Raw genomic sequence first — 24,827 nt, forward strand, 5'->3', positions numbered from 1 at the left:
TCAGGGCAGAGGGCGGGAAGAGTCAGGTGGGGCAGGCGCTAGGATAACCGGACCTGAGATGAAGGGGGCTTAACGCTTTCCCTTGGAGCTGTGTGACACATCCACCCACCTCGTCCCTGTTTGTATAAGTTTTCAGGGACACCGGTCCCTTTCAAGAACACTGCCTAGGTGTATTCCTGAGAAGCTGTAAGTGAAAACCTGTCAGATGTCCTTTTAAGATGCAGTTAAAATAAAAGTCACTTCAGAATCCTATGATGAATGTGTTTGTGAGGAGAGTAATTGTTTTATGAACCTCTCACAATTCTGGATATACATAGGGCTTCTTTAAAGAAGGTTCGGGGGTAGTTTGCACGAGCTGGATTGGGCATGCAAAGCAGAGGGCAGAGGTGGGAGAAGGGGACCACCACAGGCTCTATTTCCCATTTAAGACCAGGGCCTTGGCCAAGCGCCCCCACTAGTGTCTGCGATGAAGGGACAGGGCTGCAAGAATGGGCCTGAGCCTTCGCCGCCCACCAGCGGGCAGGCATGGCCCATGTACCTGGGTGCTGCCCTGGTCCTTTGCCTCTGTATCCATGGTGAAGAGCTTCTCGATCACTTCAATCCTCAGATCATCATTCAGGGATGTGTAATAGTCTCCGGGGCTGCTAGGCTGGGGGCCAGGAAGGAGAGTGACTAAGTCAAGAGTAGGGCACTGGTCTCCCCAGAAGTCCGAGGTGAAAGCAGTACATTTCTGGACTCACAGATTCATTCAACTCCAGTCCACGGAACAAGCATGTGTAGAGGGACCACTCCTTACAAGGAGGCCGAGGCCGGTGGGGCTCTGGAAACCGTACAGCTCTCTGCCCTGAGCAGGACGGTGACTGCCCTGCCCAGGGACTGAGCTACGGGCTCAAAGCTGTATGCCACTCAGCCCCCCTCTTCAAGGAACTTAGCATTGAGATGGGGGTGCACACAGAGTAACAGCACCCAGCTGGAACAGCGCCCTAGGGGACTCCGGGATAACTCAAGGGGCATGAGGGCAGTATTCCTATCTGGGCTGTCTACTCAGCTGTCCTGCAGCGGCCAAAGGGGGCAGCCCGGCCTTTCCATGTCCTCACCCCAAGGCGGGGTGCTCACCGTGGAGCAGCTGCTGCTGCTGCTGGTGGCACTTGGCGTGGCGCTCCCGGACGCCGCTTGGGGCACGGTGAAGGCGGGCAGGCTCCCGGCCTCGCTCTGGGTGCTGTGGCTCCTCGGCTCTCTGGGCCACGGCTGGCTTGGGGGCAGGAGGGTGTTGCTGTAGGAGGAGGGCTCCTCGAAGCTCTGGCTCCCTGTGGAGACAAGGGCCTGGCTGGTTACCACCCACACCCGCTGGGCAGAGAAAGCCCGGAGGATGCAGGAAGGTCCTAGGAGGGTCTGCAAGCCTGCCTGGGGCTAGGCCCTCAGCCTCCGAGGCTTGGCTGCAACTACAGGCCCCTAACCGGGACTGGAGGCCCGAGCTGCCTCCCTTGGAAGGAAGCACCCTCCTGGAGCATTTCCTTGTCAGAGACTACAGGTACTAGGACCCGCTTCCTTGACAAGGGGTCCATGAGGAGGAGGGTATAAAACAGGGCAGTTTGTCTCAGTACTGCCACAACACAGGGCCGCTGTGAGACTTCTCGTCCCGGGGCAGCTGCAATCCCCACGCGGCCTCTCCAGAGCCCTTCTAAAGGGGCCAAGCCGGTGTGGGGGGAGCAGGGGGAGGTGCTGCTGGCCCTGGGGCAGGCACACGAGGCTGGAGAGGGTGATGGGAAGCAAGGGGCTTCCCAGGTACACACTGAAGGTGTTTCCAGCATAGAAGGGGGACAAGGGGCGAAAACTCTACCTGGGGCCACGGGACACACAGCTGGACATGCCAACATTTAAATTTTTTTTTAGAGTGCATGCACAGGGTGGGGGGAGGGGCAGAGGGAGAGAGAATCTCCAGCAGGCTCCACATCCAGCACAGAGCCCAACATGGGGCTCGATCTCACGACCCTGAGATCATGACCTGAGCGGAAATCAAGAGTCAGATGCTTCACCGACTGAGCCGCCCAGGTGGCCCGTGGCCAGGCCAGCATTTTAAAGAAACAGTGCATATGAGGGCTTCCTCCTGGGCCAGTGTCTTTTCTCCACCCGCATTTCTGGAATTATTTCTCTTACTCTTTCAGCCTGGCCCTGTACCTAAATGAGCAATCTGTCCTTCAAGGCCCAGAGGGAGAGCTGCCCTCTCTGTGAAAACACGGCAGCAGCCTCAGAGCATCTCTCTTGCTGCCCCTCCCTCACGTCGGACTCTCCCTCGGCCCCTGATGGAGAGTCCGCTGACTCCTCGGCAGAGAAAACCCACAGCCCCGCCCATCCAGCACTTCGCAAAGTCCGAGGTGGGACCCTCTTACTCCCCCCGGGAGGCACGTTGTGCTCTGGCGCTCGGCACAGGGTCTGGCCACCCACAGGGACTCACAGGACCAGGGAAGGGGCAGGGGTTGAGGAAATGCTGAAGCCAGGGAGGCCTGTTCCAGTAAGAACCTCCTCCCACCCAGACAGGGCTCAGCGGGCCCCCTGCCCGGCTAAGCAGCACCCACCGAAATCCAGAGAGACAATGACATCTCCTGCAGTGGGCGCCAGCTGGGCCAGCTCCTCGGGCTCCTCCTTCAGCTTGGTGAACAGGTAGTTATTCTTGTCAGGCGCGGCCACCTCACCACTGTTGTCGAAGATGCTGTTCATGGCCATCAAGTGGGGCTTGAACAGGGATTCCGTCTGGTCCATGGAGAACACCACGTCGTTCTTCTCGATCTCACTGATGGGACAAGAAGTGCTCCAGACCTTCCACATTTTCTAGCAAAATCCTTTATACCCCGGGACATATGGAAAACCAGACAGCTAACCCTCCCAGCCGACAACACGGGTATGGACGCCGTGCCAGCATCATGTAAAGAGCCACACGGTGAAGTTTGGAGTCCTGGAGGCAGCAGCCCCGAGTGTGCTCTGGGATGGGGTGTCTCTGGGATGCTGTTTTATTACTGCACGTGCACTACATGGCGTACACGGGTGTGACCATCTCCAACTTCCTCCCCAGGCACTATGGAGTGGAGCTGTTACATCTTCTCCTGGAAAGCTCGAGCAATTTCTCTTTCCTCGTTCCCCGTTTGGATAATACTCATTAAGTGACAACTATGATACCTACCCCCCCCACGTGGGTCAGAGGCATGACACAGATGACAGATGGGGAAAGACACAGAAAAAAAAAGTCACGGGAAGGGGCAACCCCAGGCGTCCTATCGCTCCCAAGACAGCCATGAACATCCTCGGGGCCCGGAAGATTGGCACCAAGAGCTGGCAGAGGCAGTGCCTGGGTTCAGGCAGGTCTGCGTGCCCTCGGCCCGCTGCCCTTGGTCCGGGGAGCTCAGGCATCCTACACACCCAGCCCTGCGGCCGTCCCAGGCTTACCTCAGGACGTAGTTCACACACATGATGCACTGGGGCTGCAGGTTGCGAGGGTTGTAGATGACTGTCCCCTGGGTCTCCAGCCACACGTAGCCCCCGTGCTTGGCAAGCATCCGGTACTGGCCGCTCACCACCTGCCCTTTGGTGCACACTAGGGGAGGAGAAACGGAGCCCCAGGTCAGGGAGGTTGGGGAGCGAGACCTCACGGGGAGGGCGGTCTATGGGGAAACAGACAAGACCGGGCACCAGGATAGCAAGGACCTCCTCATGACTTCTTTCCTCTTCCAGATTATTCTAAATGCTCATTTAACATTTCTTTTACTGTAGGAAAGCACTGGGAAGGTGTCTCACATTCCCTAGTCCAGAAGGCTTCATCTGCTCTCATTAAAAAGGAATCAATAAATCTCTTTAAAGTCTCCTAATGTTAGAATTTCTGGTAGTTTTCCAAACTGTCCATCTACTTTCATTCCTTGGGAATTCATTCTTCAGAATCCTAGCTCCAAACTCTTCAAATCAGAGAGAATTGGAAGAGGCACGATGGAAGCATTAGGAGCTGGCTGGCATGGGGACTCTGGGAAAAGAACTTTGCCTCTTATTTTGGTTTCCTCATCTGCGAAATGAGGCACTGATAAAAATAACAGTAATGATGGTAATGATGGTTACTAGCTAGCCGGCATACCACAGCTGTTCATACTGAGGACCGTATCTGCCTGCCCGGCTGACAGGTGCAGATGTTGACCGAACCTCCCGGACAATGCTATAGAGGAAAAGCCCCCTCTTCCCCGGGTCTGTAGGGAACACCGTGAGCGGCCCCACGGGAGAATATCCAGATTCTCGGTAAACGCGGAGAATTGCACTCCATTCTCCTGGTAGTCGGGAGCCACCTCCCCATTCACCACCCTTGCGAGGCTAAGGAGAGCAGCTTGGTTCCTACTAGTGCCGCTTGTGGTCCTTTAGCTGTATGTGTTTCTGGGCACATTTTACCCACTTCAAAAACTGACCAAGCACCTACCTCCGAGGTGCAGGAAGTAGTAACTTACTTGGGTGCAGTGCTTTGCAGTGTTCAAAGCTGTCTCAAGGAACTCATTGCTGCAAAGCCAATTAGAACTGCCTGGCACGTAAGTCGCCCATAAGGATTAGCGTTACCCTCGGCTTGTGGAATACGCAACGACACCGCGAGGTGTCCATCGTGATTCCTGGTTTACATCTGAAGAAACTGAGGCTGAGAACTCCTGGGTGATTTGCTGAAAGGGCCCCTCAGTGGAAACAGCAGACAGGATCACAGTCTAAATCTAACACTCCCAATCTAAGCTCTCGTGGTCTGGGTTTCATTTTTAAAATCGACGTCAGTGAGGTTTAGTGAACCTTCAATTTAAAAATGCACCTGCCTTAAGTATACAGTCCCAGGAGTGCAGTGTGGACAAATGCACGTGCAACTATCACCACCATCAAAGGCAAACAACTGCCCCAGCAGCCCACCGCCTCCGAAGTCCTTAGGCCCCCTGCCAGTTCATCCCCAGAGCCACCCCTGGTCCCAGGCTCCCCCTGCTCTGTTTTCTGTCTCTACATGTCGCTCTTCTCTCCATGTGCATGTGAGTGGACTCATACAAGAGTATGTACGCTCTAGCGTCTGGCTCCTTTCCACTCAGCATGCTTTCCAGGTGCCTCAGGGTGGTGCAGGTTTTCGGGGTTCCTTTTTATTGCTGAGTTGTATTCCATTGTATGGAGGTACCATAATTGCTTTATCCATTCACCTGTAGATGGATGTTTAAGTTGTTTTCAGTGTTTGTGGTTATTATGAATAGCGCTGCTATAAACATTGGTGTACACATCTTGGTATGGACACACATTGTGGGTGCAGCTAGGGGGGCGGTGGCCAGGTCACCGGCTAAGTACATGCTTCCTTTGTAAGCAGCTGCCACGTTCTTTTCCAAAGTGGCCTCTCACCCTGGTCTAGTCTCTCTGAACACCATCTTGGGCCGCAGAGAGGATAGCTATCACCTGCTTTGGACATGAAGGAACTAAGGCCAGACTGTCACCTGCTTAACACGACGCAGGACAAGAGCGACGTGGTCTGAGCGGGACAACAGCACTCCCAGCCCCGCACTCTCTGACTACGACCCCCATGCCGCCATTCACTGGGAAGCCTCGACTTGCTGCAGCTGTGGTCCTGCATCGTCACGGGCTCCTGGGCCCCAGAAATCACTGCTGTCCTCGCTGGGGCCCCTCAGGTGCCCCACTAAGGCTCCCCTGGCTGCAGAGAAACGATTCTTGCACAATTTCAAGTGCCTGGAGTTAACTTATTTAGACGGATCTTAATGCAGACAAAGTTCAGGGCTCGTATTGTTTTTGATTAAGTAGTACAGTAAGCAAAGGTCTTAACTGCATTTCTAGTGATTGCAGGCGAGGGCCTGCTCTGGCCGTAGAATATAATTACGCCCGCTTTCTAACCATCTGTTCATTAACGCCAGCCTGGGTGAGGGGCCTGCTCCTTAGTAGATAGGCCGTTTATGGCCTTTAATCTTGTTTTCCTAAGAGCACATAATGTCCTCACACAACAAAGAGAAACCGCCCCCCCCAACTCTCCCCAACCCCTACCCCCGAGAGTAACGATGTATAAATTACTAATCCATTTGGAAATGATGGCTTTCAATTATCTAAATCTGGTTTGAGGACAGAGCTTCCCCAGTCATTTCGACAGTAAACGTTCACAGGCTAAGACACACATTCACGTGGAAACTCAGGATGCTGGTGTATAAACCTGGACCAGCCTCCAAGTTGGGCCTCCAATTACCCTGCCGCATTAGTGCGAGTCTGTGGTATAACTTTATTTGCACAAACCCAATGACACACACACACAGACGGAGAGACAGAAATAGATGCTTCTGTTTTAGCTGGCATTAACCCAATTTCCAACGCACACAGACTTCCCTTTGCTGGATTTGGGTTTGCTGGCTGGGTACGAGGCCGCTGAACTCAGGGGAGCTTTACTTGGCCCCACCAGGGGAAGACAGGAGCCTGTGATTTCTCTTTGGGTTGTGAGTCACCTTTAAGTGGGCCTAATGCTTCAATATATGGATTCATTAAAAAGCACCATGTTTCCCCTGGAGTCAGCAGGAAACTGATAAGACAAAGGTTTATCCCAGCTCTGTCTTAAGGGTCAAAGATTTTTAAGAAGGAGAAAATCCTTTTTCTATGCCTAGTGAGAAGTCATCGTTTTTGTCCCTTTTGATAGCAGTTTCCTCAGTTCTTCTACCCCAGAAGACAAAGTACAATAATGTCTTCCGGGAAGTCCCAGAAACCTTTACTACTGTCCCCTGCTTTGACTTCACCCTTGGCTGAGGAAAAAAGCTGGACATTTCCCCAATTTTACACGTACAGGAGGAAAGGCCCAGAAAGCCAGGCCCTGGGGAATCCGTGGGTCAGCTGGGCCAGAACCCAGGTCCTGGAGTCGCAGCATTGGGATGACTTTGGGAGCAAGGACCACCGTGTAACAGAAAAGCATGGGGAATCCCAGCACGGAGACTGGAACCACATCCTACAGCTTCACGGCTGGGGCAGGCTAGGGTCACATCCACGGGCACACGAAGGTACCTTCGCCTCCCTCCCCCATTCTCTGGGTCCCTGAATGGGGCTGAATCTAGGCTGGTTGGTTGGTTTTTTGCCAGACAGCATAGTGAAAACTTCTCTGAGATATCATAAGGAGCCCTGTTGTACTGCCAGCTCAAACCCCAAAGTCACGAGGACAAAGCAGAGACCAATTAGAAAGACAGGATCTCACCCATCAGAGGATATTAACTGCACTCACAGTTTGTGGGGTTGCTTATCTGTTGGCTGCTCTGGGCCCAGCTGTTTAAGGATGGATTTAGAAACAATGGACAAATAACAGCATCTCCATTTTCTCCACTGCCACCCTAAGCCACAGCTAATCCCGGGGGCCAAAGACCAGCAGGGCCACCGGCAAGCTTGTTAGACTTACCTTACCCATTTTTAGTCCTCCTAGAATCCTCTCGGCACCTCTGTCTGCACCACTGTCAGCCCTCTTTTGAAGCATTCTTTCCCAAATATGTGTGTTGCCTTTAGGTTTATCGCTGATTCAGTGCCTACATTTTATCAAACACTATGCTAGATACTGAGGCTAAAGAGATGAGCCACGTGCTCCCATAGAGCCCACAGCCCTCCTTTTCCTTCCACTGGGGAGCAATCCTATAAATTTCTATGTCCCCCAGCGGGCCAGGTATAGGGGTATCGACCCAGATTCCTTGTATATCGACGGGCTGCATGCATTCAAGGAGACTGTCCTGGATCGTCTGCAGGCAGAAGGCTGCATAGGGAATATGGCCGAGTGAAGGCTCTAGAGCTGCCCTGTCCCATGGAGTAGCCACTAGCCAAGGGTGGCGATTTAAATTTAAGTAAAATTAAAATTTTAAAAATTCAGTTCCTCAGGTGCACTAGACATTTCATGTGGACCATGCAGATACAGGACATCTCCCTTACAGAAAGTTCTATTGGACAGTGCTGTTCCAGGATCCTTTCATAACTCAGGTTTTCTTTCAAACTGCAAAGCACGGTGTCCATGTGCCAGTACTGGTTTGCCTGGACAGACTCTGACTGAGTTCTCTGACCCAGCAAGTGAGCTGCTGGAGAACTGAGGCCGACCGCGACACTTCTGTGAAGTTGCTGCCCCCCTACCTTCACCTGTTGAGCCCCGTCCTCCCCCATCCTTCAAGGTCCAACTCAAGGGCTCTGTCCACTCCTTTCCTGAACTCTCCCAGGCCTCCTCTTCTCGGGTGTACCTGTCTCTATAGCCCCCAACCCAGCTGACTATGTGTCCTCTTGTGTTGCTCTCTATAGGGCTGTCCCACAGGGTTGTGCCAACTGCTGGCTGCCTGGGGCGCTGGGTGGAGATGGAATGAGGGGACTGACATTCAGCCCACCTTCTACTCTCTAAGCTGTGGGTCGTGGCATGGGTGTGTCCCCCCCCCCCACCCTGGAGGAAGCGGCCCTTTTCCTAATTTACGTGACATTGTCATCTGGGTGGGTGGCAGCCTCGGATCTCTAACCATCCTGAGGGCACAGGTCTTGTCTGCCACATAAGGTGGTGGCTCTGTGAAGGAGGAAAGCAGGTCTTCTCTGGTCACACCTCACTCAAGGTCATATTCCACAGATACAAGGGAGCCACACACGGCACTCCAGGAACTTACGGTTCTGGTGACTTTTGGTCATGTTCTCCGAGTCCAGTGCATGGTAGAACTCATAGGCTGAGCGGCCAAGCAGCTCTTCGGGGTGGTAACCAACCAGTTCTGTGATTCTGAATTAAAAAAAAAAAAAAAACCATGTGGGAAGAGAGACTATATGAACGTGGGCAGGGGCTCAAGGAGCTAAATTCAGAAGGTAAATCAAATGCACACGTTCAGATGAAAACACGCCAGGCTTCCTGCTCATCCCATTCATCCAAGTTAAAAAAACATGGTGGCCAATCTGCAGTTATGGCTCCACCCAACCTCCGCTCTTCCTGCACTTCCTGAAATCACGTTTGGAGAGTCAGGGGATTCCCTATCCCTCACCTCCAATATACACATACACCCAGTCTCCCAACAACCCCTGGAAGGGGCTCTCACACCCTCCACCTCCCGGTTTTTGCCAAAGAGGGAGATCCAGGGAGAGCAGACAGTCCAGTTGCTGTCCACACGAGTGTCCGGGGACGGAACAAGAATGAAAGCCAGGGCTCCGGATTACCAGATCGAGCTTATGTTACTCCTGGGTGATATAAATGAAAAGTGAAAAGGGTGTGGCCTCTGCGGGGAGGAGTGTGGAGTCGGCCTCTGTGTGGTAGGCAGCAAGTGGGGAGGAACCGCAGGCAGGAGAGCCCGCCCTGTGTTTGATCTTCATTCCTCTGAGTACTTTTCCTCAGGTCCTGCCTGGTGACCTCAGGTACTTCTTGGACATGGGGCTTGCCTTCCATAGTACTTTACCTGCTCCTCCCCATTTCAAGGAAAGGGGGATGTGCAGGAAGTGCTGAGACGAAGAAATATAAAATCAAGGTATTAGAAATGTGCCTCCGCATTACACTCTGATAAATGGGCAGCTCTGAAACGACAGGGCTCGGCTGTCCCAAGTGTCCCTTTCTTCATCCTGTAACGTGTCTGGGTTTCATGGGAAGTGGGCAGAAAACAGACAAATGTGGAGAACCATGAAGGATCACTGAACACTCAGGACTCTTTGCTCTGTACCAGAATCATTAAAATAAAGAAGCCCCACCCAAGAACCACCAGTTTAGTCACTTTCCCACATCACACCTAAATATCATTTCTGGTAAGCTTGACTGTCTCTGGCAGTTTTTCTAATGGGCTCATTGTCTTGTTTACTTGGCCTACCACAAGTCAGAAGTGATGCTATACTCTTACGATTATGAGCTCTATTTCAGAATGCATGACTTCTGAGTCCAGCCTCGTCCCTTATCCACGCTGGAAATTAACAACACAGAGGGGAAAGCAAAAGCAGAGAGCAGGAGCAGGGGCTCCTTGGTTTCCTGTCTCTATTCTCTCCCTGCTCCAAAGGGCCAAAGGGCCTCTGCATATGTCTGCCAGCATAAATCATCCTAAAATAGGATGGAAATCCTACTTCCTTCTTGCCCTGCCCCTCTGAAGCATCTACAGCTTTCCCTATTATCAACCACTATCGACCACTATCGTTACCACGACCCAGGGTAAATACAGTCTGCCTAACTTCCAGGACCCTCCGGAATCTGGTCTCCAGCTTCCACGCAATGTGATTTTGGCTATCCTGCAGCATGTCTTACATCCTGCAACCTGGCAGACCACTCCCCTCAAAGTTCCCCACACCCGGCAAACCCATTCTTGCTACAGAGCCTTGATGTCTTCTCTTCGCCCCTCTTCTCCAAGCTCTGATGACTGCAAGGCTAGCTCACAGCCTGGCCCACGGAGCCCTCTGTCATTCCCCCAGCCCTCAGCGGTGTCTCCCTCTCATGAAGCCCTAATAGGCAAACCCATATAACAGAGAATTACCCACATCCTAGGCTGCCAACCCCTAAATTCAGGGACCACTTTCTCCTTTGGCCTTCCCTCTAATAGGTACCCAGTAAATACTTGAGTGGCTGACCGGTGGGTTGATTCTCTCTTAGGGACCCAAGGTACAACCAGAGCCCTGCCTCCCCCAGCACGGCTAAGGGATCTGGGCAATAAAGCTTTACTTTCTCTCCCAGAACGTGATTAACTGTGCCAATGCATGTCAGTGCATGAGTGTGTGCGTGTGCACGCGTGCACACACACACACACACACATGCACGCACACAGCTCTCAGCAGGACCCCTCGTGATGTTCAGATATTTAGTCCATCCTTCCTTCATCTTGGAAACTATGCCTGGTGTTGGCATGGTCAGCGAAGAGAAAAATTCTCTGCCTCAGTGAGATTTAGGGGTGAAAGCTTTTGTCAAACAAGGGGTAGCCCAAAGGGGCTGAGCAGCTGAGGCCTAGCTGATTCAGCCTGGTGGAGATTTCCAGCGAGATTCCAGGAGTTCACTTGCTCTAGCCTGCTGATCTCAGACCAGGAAGACCTGTCCCCTCACTTGGCCCAGAGCAGAGAGGTCTCTGAACTCGTCGGCAACAGATATGTTCCTTGGCAGCCTGATCCCAGGGCTGGTGCCCAATGGCCGAGACTGGAGCAGAGCAAGGAGACAGTAGAACAGTCCTGGCCCTTCCTTCCCTACAACCAAATAATTTTCCTGTCAGGTCCAGTGCCTTTCGAGCTTAAGCCTGGGAATAGGAATTGAACCAGCGGGCTGGCTGTTACCAGGCTTGCTGATTTGCCAGATACATTGCTTCTGTTCCTGGGTAGGGCTAGAATTTTCTAGAGACCGTCCAAAGTGAGGCTATTCTGGACAAGATACGGTACCACTCCCTGAAGAAATGAACTTTTGCTTCAAGATTAGAATCTTTAAAATGTTCAAAGTAAATGTTTATTACAATCAGCCTCATAATAAAACATCTTTAAAATCTAATTACTGTACCATGCATTCAAAGGCACACAATGGGCATGTTTTGGAAGTGGACAAACAAGCCTAGATTTCAGAATCGCCAGCTCGCTTCCCAGGAGTGGCCTCCATTTATCTTGTCAACTAAAATAAATATTTAATGGCTCCTTCTCCATTCCTTTAAACAGACCACTATAAAAACTGGGAAATACACATACCCCGAACACAATTGAAGAACGTTTGAGTTGTCAAACTTCACAAAGCCAGGAAACCCCAACTTGAAGCTAATGGTCATTCGCCTCCATCCGCAGGCACGCAGACGCCAGCGGGGAGGCAATGAACCCAGCTTGCTTATAGGGTCAGTTCCCACAGCACAGAAGGGCCTTCCCTGCTAATCTCCCCGGGTCCCAGAGAAGCCTGCGGAGCTGGGCAGTGATAACACAGTTTCATCTGCTCTCTCCATCAGGGGCAGGGAATTTTTTTTCTTTCTTTCTAATTAAGAGCCCTGACTCACTGGAAAAAAAAAAATCAGTCTGGGGTCACCCATAAATTTAAAGTCAACTCAGTAGGGCTGTTCTGTTTCTGAGAAGTGAGAAATGTAAAAGGGCTTCATTTACCAGATTTCAGAAGCGAGAACAGAGGTCACTCTGTAACAGTGAAGTAGAAGAAGAAAGAGATCAAGGACGAGGTGAGGAGAGAGATGTAGACAGGTCGGCTGTAGGAGGCAGAGAGAGACGGAAGAGGAAGAGAACAGAAAATATAGAGGAAAAAGGTCATTATATTCTGAAGCGTCACACCGAGTAAATATGCGGGTCCGACCACCGGGCTTTGGACTTCAGAATTAGAGATGTCTTCATAACGTTACTCATCGTCCGCCAACTGTCCTTTACCCTTAGTGCTTAAGAGGCTCTTTTCAGCATGGCCTCCCTGTGCCCCAGTGCCAGGAAGGAAACGGTTCTCTCGGCTACAGTGTCCGTGCCCTTGCCTCAAGGGGCAGAGGGAGTCCAGCAAAGGCCCAGCTAAGACTATGCGCCCCTCTTCTCAGGAGACCGCCAAAGCGCAGGTGCACGCGGGACCTGGCCGCGAGCTCGCTGACTGCCGACGCCGTTGCCTGCAGTCAAAGGAGGTCTGGCTTCGTTGTCACCCCTGCTCCCAACACCCGTGAAGGACTTGCTAAGTCAATTAAGCACGTAAACAAGATGGCTAGAGAGTGTTTTAAACTATTTAAGAGGATAAAAGTTTTAAGGACTTTGTAGCCACCTATTTGTTTTTCAAAGAACGCATTTGCTGATAAACGGTGCTTATATTAAAGTCCGCTTTCTTTTCCTTCCACCCTTCTGGCGATGGCCTCTCCCGGGCAACCACCTGGTTCAGCTCATTTTGGTTTCTATAGGTGCTTATAAGCCTGGGCACGGCACCTCCTTAATCAGATCCAGACTACTCACTCGCTCAGCTTGCGATGCCTTTTGCTTTAATGAAATCTTACGCAGAGCTGGCTTGCTTTAAACAGCAGTACTTAAGCCCTGGGTTTTCCTCAGATGCTATGTGGGTATGTGAAATCTATACAACCAACTCTGTAGGGACAATCCATTTTCATCTTGTCGGGGTGACGTGTTACAGGCGTGTTACAGGTGTTGCAGGTACTTTATACCTAGGAAGGCTGCCCTGGCTCAATCCTGGACTGACCCTGCTCTGAGTGCCACCAAATGCCACAGCGGCCTTGTATCACCTTGAGACCCACATGCAGGAAGAAGACGCTTGCCTTGAATTGTAGCAAGAGAGGAACAGATCACGTAGAAGGAATGATTTTTGAATTATGAGGTGGATTAAATTGCAAAGAGAATTTGTAGAGCTGCCTCTTCCAGGAGTACTTGGAACAGACTAGACAGGACAATATTTAAGCATTTCTTATATATGTGCTCAAACTCTGGGTTGATTTCGGAACACTGTCTTTGGAGGAGACACAGACGCACAAGGAGAGCACTTAGAGTTTCTTCTAACTCAGGGATTTAGAGAAATTCGCTCTACCCTCTCATATAAGATGTGTGCAGAAAAGCTAATAAAGTGTAGGTCTGCAAAAATATTTAGGATATCCTATATGGGAAACTAAAAAGTACATGTAATGTATTAATCTGAAATATCACTCCGAATTTTAAAATGCCACCCGTCCTCTAAAAAAAAGTACAATAAAAATAATTTATTAAATGTATCTCGTTATGCAATGAGAGTATATAATCTTTTACTACTAATTTGCCTGAAGTTAGCCTATCTTCTTCCCAGATTTCAAAACTCTTGCCTTCCAGGTGTTTTGATTGTATGTATCTTATAACTCATGGCTCTAATTTTCTTCAGTGACCTTCTCTTTATGATCCCCCTCTTCTCTCATTATTATCTGTACTCTTCCCGACTTCTTTATATAAGAATTCATCATAAATCTGAACCACAGAATTTGAAATGCAGGCATCTTAACTATCCAATTTATTAAACCTCTGGTATGAGCATGCCCTATGTGGCCTTAATCCAATGGCGAAACAGGGTTGCCTTCAGCTTCTTTAACTGTAAAGATTACATGACCCTCTTTGTTAATCTGAAATTTTCACTGTGAACGGTGATACTGTTTTCTCCCTATTGGTACTGATCCTATCTATACAATCTGCTTGGATAATTTATTTCTCAGATACAGGAAGACTCCTACAAATGACAAAATCACAGTGGGATTACGTGAATCACACAGCCGCCCCGTCCTCCCCATGCCTGGCTCCCTTCACAGTGACTCTCTTTCGCCACTAGGTGGCACCTCCACATGAATTTAAGAACCACCTCATTTTAGAGTTAAACGATTTGGGAATAACCTCTTTCCCCCCTTCCAGGGAAAGGAATGCTCTATTTTGTACCATTCACTGTGGTTCCTTAAGTGGCAGGTGTATCACTGTCTAAACTCTTGGAGATCAGGAAAAAGCTCTTTTACGTCTTTGATAGAATAGTCTCTGGCACAGGATTAACGAGGTACGTAGCACGTGCTCAGTAAATACGTTTGTTCACGGGCTGCTCAGTACTTTAGGAAAGGGAGTAGAAGGGCTCTGTGTGAGTCATAAATGGAGACAGTTCACCATCGATCACAGTGGTAAGCAGGATATCCTCCTTTAGCCTTGCCCCGCATTGCTCCCCTCGTTAAGAGCCGTCAACCCCATCCACGTAAATGTGACAGACGTGAAGTGTCATAGAATTTAACTTTTAAGATGTTTACTATGTTTTAGATAATTACTCCGAGGCCGTCCTCTGACCCTTTATTACGAGGAGTGGGACAAATGCACTCTGAGCCACCCGTGTGCCCTTCCTTATCTCCAGATGCTTCAGACCTGTTGTTCCAGCTTCCAGCGACTCTGAGAACCCAAGAGTTCAAATGCAGGGTCACAGCCTGCTTTCCTCTCTTCTGTTTTATTTCCCTCTTCTCTCTCCAGTCTCCCTTCCCTTTTCTCCATCACCCCCCCCTTTTTTTTATTCTGTCTGTGGTCTTCATATATCAAAGAAAAAGTCCTAAACTGGCTTTAAAAATGATTTTGTGGATTCCAATTGCCTTCTATTTTCATCAGATTCTTTCAGTTTTCCTTATGGGAGAATTATCCTCTTGTGGGAAACCATCATCCCGCAATGTGTGTTACATGTCATCAAATCGAGTGAATTCCTAGGTTTAACGGAAAATGGAAAGCACTCCCTCCCCATTAGCTATCGTATGTAGTGTTGGTTTTTGAAGCATTGGTCTTGGAAGGGTATTAAGGAGACAGAGAGACGGGGGGGCGGGGGAGAGAGAGAGAAAGAGAGGGCGCATGCGTGCATGGGTGTGCGTGCACACCTTGCCCCGTTCTAATGAAAGAGTGAAAACAAAACAAGCTACCAAAACCAAAAAAATCCCAGTCTTCATCAAAGCAATAGAGAAATAGCACTTAGGGCTTAAGGCCTTAAAATAGTCACTTTATAAACTGTCTAAGCCATGTCCGTGCCCTTGTTAGCTAATCTGCTAACCGATTAAACACCACTTCCATGAGGCACAGCATTCTGCGTGTTTAAGCGCCTGTACACTCACGCCTCCAGCGCCACTGAACTCCGAGTTCGGGCCATGTAATGAGGTTTCTTGAAAGGCAAGATTTTGCTGAAAATGCAATGTGTCCAGCAGCACTGAGACGCAGTATCGCCCTCCACACTCTGAGTCACAAAGCCCTAAATCACAGGTTCCTCCAAGCCAGTATCGACTCTGCCAACCAGCTCTGAGCCAGAGGACGCAAGCAGTCCGCGCGGGGGTCTCCCCGTTCTGCGGCCGCTTCCTCTTCTGCCACTGGTGGGACAATGCCTCCTGGTTTTGTCCCCTCTTCTATCCCAAGCAACGTTGCTTTCAGGAAATGACCTGAAACTCATTCAAAGCAAGGTAACGAATGGAGGACAACCTCAGATTACTCTTCCCAGAGAATTATTTTCTTCCCTAAATTTAACAAGGATCAACGTGTTAAGCTTAAAAAAAAAATCCCTACTATGAGCTAGAGATGGTGAGTTCTTTCCTTGGACGGCAGGGTCTTCCCAGTGCTTGTGGGGTCAAGTGAGGGATGGGCTTCACTCAGGGGGGCTCACACCGTCCCCCGCACTACAGCCGGTGCTCCGGGCTGGGTGGCGAGGGCATCCACAGCGGCGCCCCATCCTCGAGCAGCACCCGTGGGCTGCACAGTGGCATTTCCCGTGCCATCTCGAGAGCCTAGAGAGGGGCGCACATTACAGAAGTGTGTCTTCTGCCCACAGTGTTCATTTGAACACAAAGCCTCCATCTGAGAAACGACCTTCCACACAGCATGGATTTCTCCAGTGCCTGCCTTTAGGGACAATCTTTATCTCCAGTCTTCATCCTGATCCCAGTAACACCACTATCAAGCCCTGTAATCAATGCTGTGTGAGAGTTCCAGGACAAAAGTCTTCATATGTGACATTTTCTCCCTATGAAGTTAGAGCACTTCTTTCTACTTAGAGAATGACCTGCTGCCTCTAAGAGCCTGGGTCCTGGCATCATGGTGGTCAAATGGGGGGACAGGAATGACTCAAGGATCCTTTCACCAAAGTCCTTTGACTTTGCCTCGAGCGGAGGCCAATTCTAAGAAGGGGCATATGCACTCTTACGTACTCTTTCTACAACTTTATAATCAACAACTTGTAGTGAGAATAACCACTCATACCAAACATTTCCTATTGAACTTGAACTTAGGCCATCTCACCAGAGTTGATACTTTGAACCACATCACTCTCCCACAGGAGAATTGTGGTTTTGGGGGTCAGAATCTAGCTTAGCTTCCTTTATCAAAAAGACTTCAAAATTAGGCTGAGCGGTGGCTGGAGTGGAGGTGACAGAGAAGGAGCGAAGGCTGAGGGAAGAGCTCACGCACGGAAGGGAACAGTGGAAGCCAGGCAGCCGTGGGGCCATTTCCAGGCCAGACCCCGAAGCTCCCAGCTGGCCTCTGAATTGCGAGTGCTGAGGCGGATTGCTAGACTCCGGTCTCCTGGGAATGGAGACTGGCCTGGAAATTTCTTCAGGAGCCTGACACATATGTGGAGGGCTGGGTACACACCACCGCAATCAGTAATGAGCTACACAGCAGAACAGCTCTGCCGTCAGCCGCTGACGCTGCCTCAACAGGGAACCACCAAATATGGTACCAGGAACCCCTCAGACACACTGATGGGATGACGCAGTGACACACGTCCACAAACGTGTACCCAGCAATGCAATACCCATGCCCCAGACCCATACCTTTCCCATAGGCACAACCGCACACACACACACACACACGTGAGACAGCCCAGCTACGGCACACACACTCCCGGGCCCCCACCTGTCGTCACAGTAGGTGAACTTCATGTCCATGCTGTGGCGGCTGAGGAAGGTCTTGCTGTCCAGGGGGATGTCCATGTGTGACGGGTGCTGGATGGGCTCGCACATGATGATGAGGCAGGACAGCAAGGGCTCCTTGTAGCTGCAGAGGCCACTGTGAGGGGGGCAGTTGTTGTACACCTTCACCTGGCCAGTGCAGTGCAGGACCTGGAGACCAGCCATGGAGGGTCAGGCACGGGGCCAAAGAACATGGTCTCGGGGGAGGGGACTCCAACCCAGGCCCGATGTCATCCTACCTTCCAGGTGGCTGACTTGAGGTTGACGGTCCGGCCTCTGTTGGTGACCGTGCACTTCATCCTCATGAAGAAGTCCCGCTCTGTGGACAGGTCTTTGCTTTTCTTTCCGAAACCAGAGCCTGGACAGGGAAGAGTAGAGCGCACCGCTGGACTGCGGTTTTACGTTTACGTTCAGAAGAGGCGCCCCGGTGCCATTTTTCTGGGTCACGTGTTGTGTGTATTTGCCGAGGATCTGCTCCCTGAGCTCCGCGGCCTGCCATGAAAGCTGAGCGTCACCTCGGCCTGGGGACCCCAGCTGGAGTCTAAGGTCCTGAGGGCTGTTCCCCTGTTTTGTTTCCCCTGCATCTAGCATATAGTCAGTGCTCACTTCGCGGTGGCGAGGCAACGAGGGACTGGAAGCTGTAATCGGGCACGTCTCTCCTGGGGCAGGCCCGTGTTCCCTAGCAGGAAGTCCCAGGGACAGTGTGGCTGAGACCACCGTCTCCTCAAGGGGATAAACCTCTCAGATTAGAAAGGTCTCTCGGACACCCCTGTTTTGTCTGCAGTCCTGTCCCTCACGAACGTGAACCTTATTTTCAACCCACCACAGTTGCACTCGGGACACCGCACCATCCGCTCTCTCCCTAAAGTGACCTGTGTCAAGGCTCACGACAGACCGCTGGCCCAAGCCTCCTGGGTTTGCTGCACAAGTTCGCTTTGAGGATGAACTCAACATGGCTGAGATCCTTTCTCAGCCAGAATTAAATAAATCACCAAGACGAATGACACAGCCTCCTTCCTCACGGTCTCCAGATGCCCGCTCCCGCAGAGCTTTTCCCACGTTCCAAAAAACAGTGACGAATGCAGTAAGTGCCGGGGGAGACCCCTCGTCCATACCCGAATTCTGCCTCCACCACCACCATCTCCAGCCTGGACCTTCCCAGGTACACTCCTGCCCCCTGGCCAGCATCACAGAACAAGCCAGAGACTTTTTTTTCAAATCGTCACACCCCTCCATAAACCTCTAGACGGCCACGATTTATTTGAAAGATGTATCCCCAAAAAGCTGTGTCAAATGACTTTTGGCATCTCTGAACCTATCATAAACATCTCGAGAGGAGAGCCTGCTGAATAAGAGAATGAAAGTGAGAAAGTGAATCTTTTTTTTTTTTTTAAGAAAGAACATTTCTCCATCATGATGATAAAACCCTCTCTCCAAAACTTAATGATGTTCCTTCCAATTTTAATTTTCACAGGTGGGGTTTACATATCAGGAGATATTTTTGTATCCCAGGGTCTGGACCTACCCTCAGGACCAGTTCAGGTGCTGGGAGTAAGTGGGCTGGAGAGACTCGTTTGTGGCTATGGCATGGGTTACTGTTGTGGCCTAACTTGCCAACCTCAAGATTCTCCCCATTCTGCCATTTGATTAATCTTTCTAAACATAGCTCCAGTCAGATTATCTCACTCTGGCTCAAAAAATTTTCAAAAGCTCCTCTCTGTCTATAGGATAAAGTTCGAGGCCCTCCACCCGGCCTTCAAAGCCTTCCACAATCTGCCTCATGGTCTTATCTTCCTCTCGGCATTCACACTAACCCTTTGCTTCTAGATCATGAGTCCACTCAGGCCAGTGCCTTCAATGAGGATTGGCTGATTCATAGAGTTTGATCCCGAGTCCTTGACATATGGACCAAGAGACCTAATGTTCTACTCAGATAAATAGAGTAGAATCATGCTATGAATCATGGTACTTGAGAGCTGGAAGGTCCTAGACTTTGCCTGGTCCAATACCATTCATCTAAAAGGAGAGGTTCTGAGGAACAAGGCAACGCAGTGACCTGGTTCAGGTCTCATGGTTGGACTGAGACCAGGTCAGTGGCTGAACTTAGACTGAGAACCGAAGGGCCGAAGAGTTTCTGAGTAGAGAAGAAGAGGCTTTTTGATTTTGGAAGGTTTCTAGCATGTGCTTTAGAAAGAGATTCAGAAAGTCTGATGGCCCCTGCCTCATAGCAGCAGACGAGATTTCTTAGCAGCACATGGAAGACACTGACCAGCCCTGTGGAACGCTCTCCAGCCTGTGAACTCTAGGAGCCAGGTGGCCTGCGGCCTCGAGGTGGGAGAGCAGAGGGGCTGGGTGCGAGCTCCGGGTGGGGAGGGGGCTGTAATGCCGCACTCCGTGGGCTCAGTCTGTCCCCAGGATGGAAGCAGGCCTGCCGAGCACCTGCTTCATCTGCGTGTGCAGTAACAAGAGCCCAGCCTTGCAGGCTTGGTGCCTCGGCCTCAGTCATTCAGGCTGGACAAGCACGCGACCCACGGTAGTGACAGGTGAGAGATGTAAAAGGAGATGGACAGACATGGGCACAATCTGCCCAGGATGGTGCTGGAATCTCTGGTTCAGAAGGGACTGTGAAAGTCACGGAGACTTGCTGCCTCTCAAAGCTTCAGTCCTCTTGACAATACCCTCATCCAAGCCTTTGCCTGAAGGGCCCCAGTGACAAGAGATGGAAGAAGGAGCTCTGACAGTCATTGCAAAGTGCTTTCTGCTTATGTGGGCTCTTCCAACCACAGGCATCTGGGGGATATACCCCCACAGGTAGGGCACAGTATATGAGATCTTCTCCATCTCTTCTCCATCAAAAATGACCTGTGGGTCTTATTATCAGGGGACCAGATTCATTCCTTGGCTCCCAGGGTATCTGGGCTCCAAAGGTGGCCCCAATGAGTCATGCGTGCCTTCTGATATGCATGGCCTTGTGTACTTGCCTCCCATGCTGAGCAGGGGCTGACTTGTAACTCCCTCTAACAACAGAAATGGGCAGAGTGACACTGCGCCAGCGTCCGGACTCAGCCTTCAGAAAGTCTGGCAGCTTCTACTTCTGCACTTTGGGAACCCTGAGCGGACGTGTCAGAGGTCTGGAGAGGGAGGGGCTCTGGGATTCCATGGAGTGAGAGAGCGATCAGCCCTGCCACCCACTGAGCTCCCAGCTACTGGCCATAAGGTCCAAGAGGTGCGGGGGAGCCATCCTAGTCATTCCACTTAGTGCGGCCCCCAGACGACAGCAGCCCAGCTGATAGCACAGGGAGCAAGAGAAGAGCCCACAGAACCCACAGAATCATGATGGGTAATAAAATGGTCACTTAAGCCACCATGTTTTGGGTGGTTTGTTCCATAATGGTAGACAAGAGAGATCGGTTTCGTGAACATTCGGGCATAGGCGAGTACTGGTTTGGGTGGTGCCATTTGGCAGAGACGCTGGCCTCTCAGGCGGTGAGACCTGCTGGAGACAGTGTCCTAAGTCAGAGGACTGCCTGCCTAGCATGGCATCAGGCACCCTGAAGGGCCAGCTGGAGACAGTTCTGAGTAGCAAGTCCTTCCAGTGCCCTCCATCTCATGCTGCAAACTCTGAGGGATCTTTTATGGATGCCAGTTTTTTCCTGGATCATGATGACCCCGATCCATCACCCCCACATTTGTAGACAAAGGGAATGCAGAGCCCCTCTCAGGGTGTAAGAAGGAAGGAAACACACAGTGAAGAATACTTTACCACTTTTGAGACTCAGGTTCTCACGAATCTCCTCATGGTCACAGGGATGAGTGAAGTCAAAGATACTGTGTCCTGTTAGCTCCACCTGTTTCAAAAACAAGGTTGGGCTTCTTTATTCCTGCTGCTGAAGAAGGCTCCAAGAGGCAGCTGAGTCACCTTCCAGGCTGGGATGGGGAGCACACTGAAGGAGGTCCTTTGCATCCCAATGCAGTGCTGCCCACAGACATGCGGACGTAACAAAGGACTGCCACTGATGGCAGAGACTCGATTCCCAAGGCTTGGTCTGTTAATCAGCCAGCAGAGCTGCCCACCAGCAAGGCCTACCCCAACACCAGGGGCCGGGATTGTGTTCCTGAGGCTTGTAGCCTGAGGTCAGAAGGAGCGGGGTGGGCACAGGCAGGGAGAGGTCAGGAGAAGTGTGACCAGAACCCTCCACTCATTTCTACCCCTAAATGGAAATATTTTCCCCTTTTGGAAAAAGCCAGATGAGAATGTCACCTGTGTGAGTCCCATGAACTTGCTGATGTTTTCCGACAGAAAGATCATGTCACCATCTTGGGTCACCACGGCAATGAAGCCCTCCAATGCTTTCAGGTACAAGTTGTCCATCTGTTGATTAGCTTCGGCTTCAGACTCATTTTCAGAGCAAACTGGAAAGAGAGGGGGGTCGGATGGCCTACACGAATGTGGTACTAAGGCAGAAGTGACTGGCTCAGATGAACATCTGCCAGAGATGCCTCAAGGGCATTACGTGGACTTTTCTGGAAATGCACACTGCCAACCATCTAAGGGTCTACCACATGCCCAAGCAGCTGGTGTTTGGTTAGCACCACTATGCAGACGACACCCTGATGGGGCTCTGCAGGTGGTGAGGCTGTCGTGGCAGCATACTTCTGGGCCTAGGGATAATGGTGACAGCAGGTGTCATGGATGTGACGGCAGTCACAGTAGCACTAGGAACCATAACCTTCACTGCTAACGTACATGGAGCAATGACTGCACATGAGGTACTGCACTGAACGTACCGTATAACGTCTACAATGCCTGTGAGGTAGGTACTATTTTTGTCTCATCTTATAGATGAGGCTTAGAGAGACGCAGTCGGTCATTTGCCAGAGGCTGTAAAGACTGATTAGCAGGCTCAGGCAGCTGAATCCACAGCTACACTCCTAACCATTTATGGGCTTAGGAGTCAAACAGACATAGGTTCTATTCCTCTTATTAGACTATGACTTTGGCTAATGACCTCTTTGAACATCAGTTTCCACATCAGCCCAATGAAAATAAAAATTTCCATTTTTTTGAGTCATAAGGATTAGATAAACATTTAAAATGCCCAAAAGCACCACCAGTCACTGTGCTTTTTCTTCCCTTCTGCTCCCTCTAGGATACTACTACTGCCCTAAAGTTGCTCAAAGTCTAGACAGGGGACGTGCAGCACACAGAGACGCAAATCTAAGTAAAAGCTCAGTGGCAACAGAGCTGGGTGACCAAAGAGGAGTGTAGACAGTAAGTGCTCATGGGTTCAGAGGAAGACGGGGTCACTTTGAGGTGGTCAGAGACATCTGTTCCACAAAAAGGGCATTTGAAGAGGTTCATGAAAAACAGGCACTCATTCTATAAAGCAAAAGAACTTTCTGGACCAGGTTGGGTTGGGCAGACACTGGGCAAATATGGAGGTGGTAGAGCCTGGAGCAAGCTCCCTCCCTGGGAACTAAGAAGATACCCATCTGGCCAAAGAGGAGGCTCCATTTCCCAGACTTAGTCATTGGGCCGTTGAGGTGGGTGCGGCGTCCTGGAGCAACGGCATCTCAGAGCACTGCTTTTGGGAGAACCACGTGGCAATGGCATGCGGATGGTTTGGAGAGAGACACTGAAGACCAGAGGGGCAAGAACCGCATGAGGACACCCCTGCACTCATGGCAGGCTGGAGAAGCAGCTGCTGGGGGCAACCTGGGGAAGCACCCCCCCCCCCCCAGCCAACCACTGTGAGTAGCCCTGGTCTTTCAAGTACACTTCTGCTAGCTGCAGAGTAGCAGACAAAATGTAGACTCAGCTCTCGTCCCAAAGTTCTCAGGCCCCAGGCCCTCGGCTGTTGTCCCCAGGCTACAGACTTTATTTTGGCCCTGCTTTTCCTACTGTATTATTTAACTCCAAACATACCTTTACTTACAAAAATTTGCATTCATCCAGTACAAACGTCACGCCAAGTAGACCTCATTTAATTTATAGAACAAGGGGATCAGAGAGTAATCTGTCCTTTATAAAAGTTAATACTTACTGAACTAAACTGCGTCTTCCAACTTGAGACTGTTCTAGGGAATGTAAAACGCAGTTAGATCTTTGGGCCACTTGGCAAAGAGCACACGGATACTGTGAGATGAGGTCCAAGGGCCTCTCTGCGAGGGCGCCAGGTTTATTTGGTTCTCTTTTCCCTCGAGCCCCTAAATTTAAGCTCTGGGCTATCTGCTGCTATTCCTCCAGAAGAACAAATCCAAATTAGGAGATGTTTCTACCAAGGGGCTTCAGTGGCACCACTGGGGACCAGCCACCTTCGGGACACCGGATCAGCAAATGTGCCGGAGTCACAGAGGAACACAGCAGGCCCATCCAGGGATGGGCTCTCCTTTAGAACCGAGAGTTGGGCTACAGAGAGTGGTATCCCGGTGACTTCCCTTCTGTTTTGCTAAAATGGTAGAACAAAGGAGGGAGATTCTTTCCTCTTCACACCCTAGCTAGCTTCTGGGAAGGCAGACCATCAGGGGATGGCCTTATACCACACACGTACCCACACCTGATTCCTGCTTAGGGTTTCTGCCAACTAACTAGTCAGCTGAACTGACGATGACGAGTCCGAGTTCTAGGTGGGGGTGTGGCCACTGCCAACGTTGGTGCTCGAGCTAACGGCCGTATTTAAATAGGGGCTTTAGGAGAGATGATGATGTGACTCAGTGATTTCACAGTTGAGCGTGTACCAGCATCCCCTGCCGGGCTTGCTAAAGCAAGGATTTCGAGGCCGGGGGCTACTACATAACTCGTGGGCCCCGGTGGGACACGTGGGGCCTCTTGTTGAAAACTTTAACCATGTCCAGGGCCCCTCTGAGCACGGAGCCCTGTGGGACTGCATAGGTCACAGGCTCAGGAAGCTGGCCTTGGACGAGCCCTTCCCCAGAGTCCCTGATGCAGTAGGTTCCAGATGAGGGCCGAGAATCTGCTTTTCTGACAAGTTCCCAGGTGATGCGGATGGTGCTAGGACTACAGGTTGAGAACCACTGCCATAACTCAAGGTCCTACGAGTGACCCTTAATGCTGGGAAAATCCAACTGTTTAGGCAGGTGGTGACATATTGTGGGGATGGGTGAGGAGAGGTTTCCAGCGCCATTAAATCACACCAGATAGGTGGCCACCTTCTCTAGACAGCAAAGCCCTGTGAGCTCTGGCCTACTGAGAAGATTTTTTTTTTCTCTTCAATTTCTTTGATCTCAGTGGCAACACTGACATCAAAATCTGGTGTAATCCCAAGACAACCCTATTTGGGTTAACTAGGCCCAGAGGAAATAGTTCTGCTTAAAATTTCCTGTTTTTAACAGTTCCAACCCAGCCAAACTGGTTTCCATTCGTGCCCAGTACACTTGCTTCCAGGAGGTGGCGAATTGGCAAGAGCAGCTGGCCAGCCGGCCTGTGGGAGGAAGGGAGAGGGGCGCTCA

At 50.9% G+C, this 24,827-nt stretch overlaps 1 protein-coding gene across 1 annotated transcript in view; it reads right to left on the reverse strand.

Moving 5' to 3' along the window:
- Positions 1-24,827, reverse strand: part of EPAS1 (endothelial PAS domain protein 1) — an 82,453-nt gene that overhangs the window by 5,696 nt on the left and 51,930 nt on the right. The window contains exons 3-11 of the mRNA XM_008699825.2: positions 21,619-21,770; positions 21,121-21,205; positions 17,597-17,715; positions 17,302-17,507; positions 8,643-8,749; positions 3,442-3,589; positions 2,577-2,791; positions 1,117-1,307; positions 539-649 (exon numbers count right to left, since the gene is read on the reverse strand). Of these exons, the coding sequence (XP_008698047.1) occupies positions 539-649; positions 1,117-1,307; positions 2,577-2,791; positions 3,442-3,589; positions 8,643-8,749; positions 17,302-17,507; positions 17,597-17,715; positions 21,121-21,205; positions 21,619-21,770 (1,334 nt within the window). The remainder of the gene's footprint in view (positions 1-538; positions 650-1,116; positions 1,308-2,576; positions 2,792-3,441; positions 3,590-8,642; positions 8,750-17,301; positions 17,508-17,596; positions 17,716-21,120; positions 21,206-21,618; positions 21,771-24,827) is intronic.

The sequence above is a fragment of the Ursus maritimus genome, unplaced genomic scaffold (genome assembly GCF_017311325.1).
Source record: "Ursus maritimus isolate PB19 unplaced genomic scaffold, ASM1731132v1 scaffold_6, whole genome shotgun sequence".
In the NCBI taxonomy this organism is placed as follows: Eukaryota; Metazoa; Chordata; class Mammalia; order Carnivora; family Ursidae; genus Ursus; species Ursus maritimus.